Source organism: Oreochromis aureus, linkage group 18 (assembly GCF_013358895.1).
Source record: "Oreochromis aureus strain Israel breed Guangdong linkage group 18, ZZ_aureus, whole genome shotgun sequence".
NCBI classification, from domain to species: Eukaryota; Metazoa; Chordata; class Actinopteri; order Cichliformes; family Cichlidae; genus Oreochromis; species Oreochromis aureus.
In genome coordinates, this window is record NC_052959.1 from 30776701 (window position 1) to 30787196 (window position 10496).

Here is a 10496-nt window from a genome sequence, read left to right on the forward strand (position 1 = left end):
TTTAACTCTATTACTTCTCTGAGAGAAATATTTGTCTTTGAATATACTGCACCAACTCCTCTGAAACCTTTATGCTTATATTTAATTGTAATATTAGATAATTGTCCCCATGTCTAGAGATAATTTTGAATATTTCTGATAAAATTAAGGATAAAGTGATGTATCAAAATATTCTTTATGGGCTAACAAAATGGTACATTTCCATAACTGTTCCATAACTTAATTAAAAATATATCTAAACTCCAAAATATATGAACTAATGAAAACATCAACAGCAATAATATACAACAGACACATAAACATAGCAGTAAAATTAATCCAAAAACATTATATGTCTCGCATAACTGAAAAAAACAAACAAAAAAAAAAAAAAACCCACAGACAAGGGTTGTTTTACTTAACATTTTTTTTGTTTTGATTTATCTTAAGGGCATTCTATTGCTGATACACACTTAAAACAACATTTAGCGTCTCTTTCTACTGAAGTATTTTCACTGTAAAGGGCATTATTTTTTAATGTTTATTTAAAAGATCTAAATATTTTATCGACAGCATAAAACAACCACAATCACACATTGATGACAAAAATAGTTTTAACTAATTTGCCACATGACCCTCATTTTTTCCTTCTGCATGAAACACCACTAATCATCACTATTTTAACACCAATTAATAAAATGAATAAAAACTATGATTCTGAACTCTATAAAATGTTTTGCCAAACATTTGTGAACAGTTTGTGTTTCTACAAATCTGACAAAATAAGGCTGTGAATTAGTCTTTTGCATTTACTGTCTCTTTCTTACACACTTTTAAAAAAAAACTCATTCTGAAAACAGAAACATGATTAACTAAACTAGGAAACAGTGGAAATACAAACTCAGCATTCATAACAGGAGTTCTAGAATAACACATGAAAACTTAACTCAAAGATGTTTAAACAGAACTTAAAAACTGAGAAACTTATAGAACTCAAGGAAACAGACTGTAGACCACGATATGCAGGAAGTCCTTCGTACCATTTTATGCTGGTCATGTTAAACCATGGTGATTGCTGATACGGTGTCCCTGCTATTTGTTCTCATTAATAGTCCTCTTCTGTTTTTAACAGAAGCTGAAGGAAATCTTGCTACAGTGTTGAATGATACAGCTCCAAACTAAATAAGTGACTAACTAATGATGCTTTGATCCAGTTTACCAGGATCTATGACACAATGCACTTTATGATAAAGGCTTTATTCAGCCTAAAAACATGTCAGAATGTGCGCCCTCTTGTGTTGTGCATCACTTTCAGATTTCACTTGTTAACCTGCAGGAAGACAAAACTTCACTGAGCCTTCAGCAGCTTCAACATAATCAGTAAAGACAGATTTAAATATGTGTAATATCACACTGTGTCAGTTTGTTCACAGGAGTCACAACCTGTAACACTGATGCAGCATTCAAGGACCATGGAAAGATGGGAGAGAAGAGTTTTCAGTTTACAAATTTCCTAAAACATATCAGAGTTGGAAACTGTGGAGCAACTTTACCTGTGATGGTGTAATGCATCAAGAAATGTCTTTCAATCAGACAGTAAAACAACACTAATTTCTGTGTAATGTAAAGCTGTTTTAGTGAAGAAAGCTGAATTCTCTGCTCTAACATTGAACTCTGAACCCATGGTTTTCGCAGGTTAGTTTAACATTTTCTTTGTCAGATTTGAGTGAGAGTGAGTGAGAAAAAAAGAGTGTTCGACGTTTGATTTATAAGAAAAATGTGTTCCAACATTTAAAATAACATTTAACATAACAAATGATCTGCTCATTGATTACAATCTCTATTTGTCTTGCTAAACAGATAAATGGGTCATGTATGAGAATTTAAAGTGCCCAAAAACTATTTTCCACATCAAAGGAAGCAGCTTAAGAGGATTAAATTCTATTGTCATGCTTAAATTCATGCAATTTTACTGTATTTTGTTTAAAGGAAAGTAGCCAAATTTAAAGAAGTTCTACATGGACAGAAGATCACCAGTTCTCAGGATCTCAGCTTTCTTCAGAAAAAAGGCCTTCTCATCTCTTTTTGTCTACAAACTAAATGTTGGTTGCAGCAGACTGTTGCTGATGTAGACACGCAGGTACTCCTCCACCACATCAACATCCTGTATCAGGATAGACAGAGATCTTTTAGCTGTCCTCATCCTTCTGAAATTGATTCCTGTCTCTCTGATCTTATCCACATTCAGAAGCAGAAGATTTCTCCCAGAGCACTCCACAAAATTATCCACTAGTGCTCTGTACTTTAGTTGTGTACTTTAGCAAAGCTATAAACATATTCATGAATTTAGAAAATGACATCTTTCTGTTGAAACAAAATGGTGAAATAGATAATCTTTGCACAAAAATATCACCCGGTGTCTATCTAGTCATAAAATGGGCAAAAGTCAAAGGAGTAAAGTCTACACACACTGCAACCAAATAATTTTTTTTTTCTTTAAGATGTTAGTGTTTACACTTCAGATAAAAGAAGTTGTGACAAGAAGTTCTTTTCTCATCTGGATTCTGTCTTTACAACACTGTGAAGCTAAATTACAAAAGTACAAAAGTACAGAAGTACCAACCCAATCTGATGTTTAATCTTTATTGAAAACTGTCAAAACACAAAAATGTTCCCAAGACTGAAATATTTAAATGTATTTATTTGAACACAAACTTCATATCATTACTTTCCAATAGCCTTTAATCCTGTGTAATGAATTATTTTTAGTGACAAGGAGAACAAAATAAATCTTGAAATTAAAAAGCAAACAAATGAAAATCTCCACTTTTTATCTTAAAGCAAAAGTTTTTAGTTAAGAAAGGTAAAAGAATTTCAAACACTAAAAAAATAACAAAAATAAAATGTTAATGCAGAGAATTGTGACTGGATCACATCAGTCACAATTCTAATGACTAATCGGTCTGCTGTCATTGTGAAGGAAAGGTGTGTTATAGAGGTGTTACAAACACATACAAACACAACACACGGTGTTCCACTCCTGTAAAGGTGGAAGGGGCCATTCCCCCCAAGCTTGTGTTTATCTTCATCTTCAGGCTACAGAGCTGCACATTTTTGTGACTCTATCTTCCACAGTGGTGACATTAACACAAAATCTCTCCCAACAGACATATAAACACATTACAACTGCTATTTGTGAAAAAAAAAACTTGTTGCACTAGATGTATACTGGATCATATTTTGCCATAATGTCATACACTAAGACAAACAAAATGACTCAAAAATTTAAAAATAATACCACCCTCACTCTTGCAGCTGATAATTATCTCCATTTATTTCAGTTTGCAGAATTCAACACTTGTTCCAAACACAAACCATCCACTAAGATAAACTCCAGCATAGAGCGGCTGAGTGAACGTGGTCTGGACTCTGTGGAGGAGAGACATGGTTTTGGAGACTCTGTAGAAGGACAAAATACCTGCTCTGTGATCCAGGTACACTCCTACTCTGGAGGACTGAGGACCTGAGATGGGAATTTGAATGTTGTTGTACCAAAATGTACAACTGCTTTTGTTGCACTCTAATGCCCAAGATTTATAATTTCGACCAAATCTACATTCATTCCCCTCTCTGTTGATATTTTTGTATGTCATTGCTACATCAACTCCTATCCCATTCCACTCCATCTCCCAGTAACAACGTCCAGTTAGACTCTCTCTACTCAGGACCTGTTCATATCCAGTGAATCTGTCTGGATGATGAGAATAAGACTGATCTTGAAAAATAAATGTTGATTTTCTGTGTCCTTCTGATAATACAAGATTTTTGTGTACTGTGTTTGGATCAAATGTGATTTCACGTGAATATTTTAAGAATCCAGCTCTGGTCTTTGGCTCTGGTTGTGACAGTAAAACATCCACTTCAGTGACTGTCAGTGAGATGTTTGTCCATTCCTCTCTCAGAATGTCCTGTAGTTTATCTCTGACCTCTGACACAGCTGCTGTCACATCCTCAAAGTAGCTCAGAGGACGGATATTGATGCTGGATGAGTCTGTAGACTCACTGAGTGCTGACAGTGAGGGGTAGTTGTGTAGAAACTGGATGTGATCCTCTGTGTGTGAGAGCTGCTTCAGCTCAGCATCTTTCCTCTTCAGCTCAGTGATCTCCTGCTCCAGCTTCTCCTCAAGCTCTTTGACTCGACTCACTTCAGTTTCCTGCTGGGATCTGATCTGCTGCTTCACATCAGAGCTTCTTTTCTGGATGAGATGGATCAGCTCAGTGAAGATCTTCTCACTGTGCTCCACTGTTTGATCAGCAGACTGATTGATGGCCTCCACCTCCTGTTGAAGCAGCTTCACATCTTTCTCTCTGTCCTGGATTCTCTGCTGGATGTTTTGTCGACTCACCTCCAGCTCTCTCTGCCTCTCAGTCCTTTCTGCTGCAGCTGAGACTGTGTCGTGGCCTTTATGTTCATCCACAGAGCAGAGATAACAGATACTCTGCTGATCAGTACGGCAGAACATCTTCATCATCTGATCATGTTGAGAGCAGATGTTCTCCTGGAGCTTCTTGGAGGGCTCCACCAGCTTGTGTTTTCCAAAGGCAGGAGACCCATAATGAGGCTGAAGGTGTTTCTCACAATAAGACACCAGACAGACCAAACAGAACTTCACTGCTTTCATTTTTCTTCCAGTGCAGACATCACAGGTCACATCTTCAGGTCCAGCATAGCAGTGATCAGCAGGAGCAGCTTGGAGTTCAGTCTTCTTGAATTTCTCCACTAAAACTGCTAACATGGTGTTTTTTTCCAGAACAGGTCTGTCTGGTGTGAAAGTCCGTCTGCACTGAGGGCAGCTGTAGATTTTCTTCTTTTCCTCTTCATCCCAGAAGCTTTTAATACAGTTCATGCAGTAGCTGTGTCCACAGGGAATAGTCACAGGATCCTTCAGTAGATCCAAACAGATCGAACAAGAGAAGGTTTCTTGGTCCAGCTGAACTCCTTTCTGTGCCATTTCTCCTCTCAGTGTCAGTGACTGTGCTGTATGTGTTTCTTTTTCAAACGGTGCCTGACGAGTCATGCAGTTCAAAATCTTGGAACTTGTACAGTGGGAATAGGAGAAAGGTGAGGGAGGTTTTCAGTTTAACTCACTGCAGAAACAAAACTGACCTGAAAGAATAAGTCTAATAAAAATGTAACACATTAACACGCAATCAAGATTTACTCACCATATAGACATAAAAAAGTACAAGGTACGAATCATTGCACAGATTAACTCTTGCAGGTATTGAACTTGTTTGTGATTGAACTTGTTTTCAGGGGATAAAATCTCTCAACTACAAATAAATATATATGTATATAATTTCATGCAGTTAGGTGAAAAAGAAAGTACACCTTCTTTCACATCTAGATGTAAAACAACATATAAAAATTATTATTTGAAGTTATTGCTGCAAGAGATGGTTCTACAAGCTACTGAAACATTGGGATTCAAGCAAAAATACTTTTGTCTTACTTTTGTTTCTCATTATAGATGATTTAAAACCTTGAATAATACCGCGGAAAGGTCAGCTGTTTCAGAGACGTCCCCGTAACCTGGCTACTTATGACAGGGTTGATTATGGTTTTTTGCAACTGCCTTTACAGCAGCTTGGTTTTTTTTTTTTTTTTAAAGGATTTCCCATATTATAACAGCAGGTAAGTGAAATAAATAAACAATTTAACCAGTCTGACACGTAATAAAAATGACCTTTATTTACTCAGAGGTTGGAACATTTCTTTGTATTACTGTGATTACATGTAAGCTAAAAATTAACTTCATTCAACTTTGCCACTACAAAGTCCTCTTAGGCAGTGATAACGTATTTCCGCTTTTATCTGCAAGGTGTACATTGTAGATATATATATATTTATATATATATATACATATACTGTGTTTGTATATTATAAAAATACATGCATGGGGCATGTTAAAGAAACATAGTCACTCTTCCCAGCAGACATCTGGTGCAGAGTTAAATAATGATTGTAATATTTAAAAAATAAATTAAAAAATAAAATAAAATCCCAAACCCCAATTGTCTGGGCCTGGCAGAGGTGATTGAGGTGTTGTTGTAAACCCTGGTGGGTTTCAGTGAAATCTAAAATATTGATATTGCTGCTCTTTTGGAAAGGCTGCCATGGGTCTCTAATTCAAGAGTTGCATTTTCCAGATGCACTTGACACATCCAAACAACCTGCCAGGTGTTTACCTTCTTTATCATCACCTTTCCCAGTCCTGGTTATGTTGCAGGTTTCTTCCTGTTTTCTCACCACTGTTGCCAAGTGCTTGCTCATACGGTACTGTTGAATCATGGGGAGTGTTCCTCTAATAGAGATATTAGACTTATTAAATGCCTTGAGATGACTCTGACTAACTAACTTAAAAAGGTAAAAACTTTCTTCAGTTTGAGTCTCACGGGAAGTCAGTATTCATCTTAGTGTCCCCATTTTTTTAAGCTTTAAACTACTTTTGGGTTAAAACAGATGTTTCATTGTAAACTAAATTCCAAGCTCCTCTTTTGTTTCTTGGATTATCAGTTTGAGCAATCCTGTCTCAAATAAAAATTATGACTGATTTTGTGATAAGTTAGATTTAAGTAAATAACATTTTTCCATTGCAATATTAATGAGAATGCAAATTAGATTTATGGGAACCCAATTTATTTTAGGTCCAGGGCTGGAGGTGCATACTGTGGGTTTACCTTCCTGCAACTTAAGAATAACAAATCATATTATAAACCAGCATTTGTAAAATGGAAAGAGATATTCTAGTGAGAGTTTTGTACTACACTAGTTTTGCACACTTGCCACATTGTGACACTGTTACCTGAAAACTACATCTAAGTGTGCCCGTCTGTGTGTGCCTGTTTGTCTGTGTCTATATGTCAGGTCGGGTCTTAGACTCCACCTCTCTGGGAACTCCCAGGCCCTCCAAAGTATGTAGGCCTATCTCCCCTCACCACACTCCCTGCCAGTGACTGATGCCCTCAGGGGTCGGTGCGTTGGTGCTTCTTGGTGTCCAGGGCTGGGCGCTCAGGTATGCACCAGCTCACTCCCGGTGACTACTTGGCAGGGCCTGGCGCCTGTTGCCCGGTCAGGCCTCTTCCGGGGCAAAGGGGGCCCTCGGGCCTCCGGCCTCTGGGCCTGCGGCTCGTTTCACTCTGGCACAGCTGGCTGCCGGCAGAGCCGGCGGGCACGCCAGTGCAGCCCCCTCTGGCTTCTGCTCTGTGGCTACTGGGTGACCCCTCGTCTGGGGCTCTCCTCAGCCCTTCCCAGGAGGGTGGCACAGATGCCCCTCCGGTGGTCCTCCTTGGGCTCTCGCACTCTGGGGCCTCTGGATGTCTGGAGCCTGGATCTCCTCCATACCTGCTTCATGCCCTGGGGGACGGGGCTATGGCTCTCTACATCCTCTAGCAGACCATTACATGGGGAAACCTTTTGAATACAAGCACGCTGATCCACACAGGTGTGCACACAGGTGTTCACTGTTCATAGACATAAACTATACCTTTATTGGCTGCTATTTCAAAGCACATTGTGCGCTGTCGGTCCTGCGTGCTGCACCAACAACATTCAATATTTAGTATTTACTGCTGTTTACACTTAGCTAGATTAATGCGATGGTGTTGTGTTTAGTATGTTGCTTTGTTTTTTTTTCTTGTTCTCTCTTCTTTTTCTCTCAACAGGTGATCCAGGAGATTTTTCTCTTCTTTCTCTTTTTAAGTGCCCTTTCTCACTGTCCCTCTTCCCTTCTGTTTTTCTTTTCCTTCATCTTTCTTTCTCCCTTTCCTATCCCTTTCCTAGGCCGTGATGATTCATTTGGCAAAGTAAATCCATTGGGTATCCTTGTTGGTCTTCAGACAACAATTCTGACGGCTAAAGAACCAAATGGGACAGGCAAAAAAAAAAAAAAAAAAAAAAAAAAACTGTCAGGCGACTCGGGAGGGGAAGGCTGTGCTCCAGCTGCACTGTGTATAGTGCAGGTGGAGCGCTGCTGGCTTTGACTAAAGAATTTGTTGGGTGGTGGAAGGAATTCTTCGAGGACCTCCTTAATCCCACTGGCACGTCTTCCATGGAGGAAGCAGAGTCTGGGGATGAGGGGGGAAGACCCGCCAATCTCTGGGGCAAGGTCACTGAGGCAGTTAAACAATTCCTTAGTGGCAGAGCCCCTGGGGTGGATGAGATCTGCCCTGACTACATGAAGGCTCTGGATGTTTTGGGGCTTTGTAGGTTGACACGCCTCTATAATGTTGCGTGGAGATCAGGGGCACTACCTCTGGATAGAATTTCTAGGCGTAGCCAAGTGGCGGAAGGCCTTCACCTGGGTGGTCTCAGAATCTCTTCTCTGCTTTTCGCAGATGATGTAGTTCTGTTGGCTTCATCAGGTGATGGCCTCCAGCTCGCAATGGAACAGTTCACAGCCAAGTGTGAAGTGGTGGGAATGAGAATTAGCACCTCCAAATCTGAAGCCATGGTCCTCAGCCAGAAAAGAGTGGGGTGCCCACTCCAACTCAGGGACAAGTTCCTGCCCCAAGTGGAGGAGTTTAAGTATCTCTGGGTCTTGTTCACAAGTGACGAGAGAAGGGAACGGGAGATCCACTGACACATTGGTGCTGCGGCTGCAGTGATGCAGATGCTGTACCGGACCATTGTGGTGAAGAGAGAGCTGAGTGTAAAAGCAAAGCTCTCAATTTACCGGTCCCTACCCTCACCTATGGTCATGAGCTGTGGGTAGTGATGTGGTCGCAAATTTTGAAGCCATTCTGATAACCTTCTTCCACCAACGATGTGGAGATCCAAATCCAATTAAAACCAAGAAACTCAAAAAGATGCTCTGTAAAAGAGTAGAATTCTTGGAACAGAGTTTAATACACTGAATCGTATGAACAGCAGGAAAAATACATACAGACATTTAGCAAGAGAATTACATAGCAGAAAGCAAGCAAAGCAAAACCCCGGGGTGTACAGCCTTAAGCACAGACAGCAGAGCAACACAGAGACGGACAGGTAGCAGCAACAGGAGGAAAAAAAGCTCTGGGGGTGTCCTCTGGTCCCCTAATATAGGGACCAGTATCCCCACCCCCTGCTGCTGGGTAACTTTCCCACACGCCCAACACAGCTGCTGGGGTCAGGTAGCGGCCAAGGTCTTGGCCAAAGGCCAGTCAGGACTCTGAGTACCCCTTGCTCTGGTTTATCACAATAGGTCATGACACGGTCAAAGGTCACACATTAATCCTAATTATTAAATCTTATACAGCAAGTGGCACAATCTTATAACATATAATACACAGGTTACATGCTTAAAAACACTTCAGTTTGGGTTCAAAGTGTGTGTGTGTGATATTTTATCGTGATGTGTTCAGGATCTCTATTACAATGTTACTGTTTTGGTTGTGCTGCATTAAAGACGTTGAGTGTGTATTAGGAAAGGTTAGTTACCGGAGAGTAAATTATTCAGGAGAATTCTCCCCCTACATTAACTGCCCTGTTAATGTACCAACTTAATAAACCTCGGTGAAGCAAAAATGTCTTGTGCTTAAGACTCTACATGAAAGTTAAAATATATATGTTCAGTGCACATAGATATATAGAGTATATAGTTACATAGTTATACATATCACACAAAAATCCACCACAGTGACCAAAAGAATGAGATCCCGGATACAAGCGCCAGATATGAGCTTCCTCCAAAGGGTAACTGGCCTCTCCCTTAGACATAGGGTGAGAAGTTCAACCATCCGGGCGGGGCTCAGAGTAGAGCCGTTGCTCCTTCACATCGAAAGGAGCCAGTTGACGTGGTGCGGGCATCTGACAAGTATGCCTCCTGGGCTCCTCCAAGGTGAGGTTATCAGGGCATGTCCCACTGGAAGAAGGCCCCGGGGCAGACACAGGACACTCTGGAGAAGTGTTTCACCCCAGGTTAAAGGTGATCACTCGTTACAGCTTTGCATTGTTTTGCAGTGACTTTTCTCTGTGACAAAAAGACCCAAACAAGGCAGCAAGTTTCCACAGTGCACCACATCAGCATCCTGTATCAGGATAGACAGAGATCTTTTAGCCGTCCTCATCCTTGTGAAATTGATCCTGTCTCTCTGATCTTATCCACACTCAGAAGCAGAAGATTTCTCCCAGAGCACTCTACAAATTTATCCACTAGTGCTCTGTACTTTAGTTGTGTACTTTAGCAAAGCTAAAAACAAAATTCATGAATTTAGAAAATGACATCTTTCTGTTGAAACCAAATGGTGAATTGGATAATCTTTGCACAAAAAGCTAGTCATAAAATGGGCAAAAGTCAAAAAGAGTAAATTCTACACACACTGCAACCAAATAATTTTATAATTTTTTCTCTAAGATGTTAGTGTTTATACTTCAGATAAAAGAAGTTGACAAGAAGTTTTCTCATCTGGATTCTGTCTTTACAACACTGTGAAGCAAAATTACAAAAGTATAGAAGTACAGAAGTACCAACTCAATC

The 10496-nt window shown here is 40.0% G+C and overlaps 1 protein-coding gene across 1 annotated transcript; it reads right to left on the minus strand.

Moving 5' to 3' along the window:
* Positions 1-2659: 2659 nt before the first annotated feature.
* On the minus strand, positions 2660-5098 carry LOC116311774 (tripartite motif-containing protein 16-like). The gene has a single exon (XM_031728986.2). The coding sequence runs from the start codon at positions 5055-5057 to the stop codon at positions 3312-3314; it is 1746 nt and encodes a 581-aa protein (XP_031584846.2). The 5' UTR covers positions 5058-5098; the 3' UTR covers positions 2660-3311.
* Between the last annotated feature and the right edge of the window lie 5398 nt (positions 5099-10496).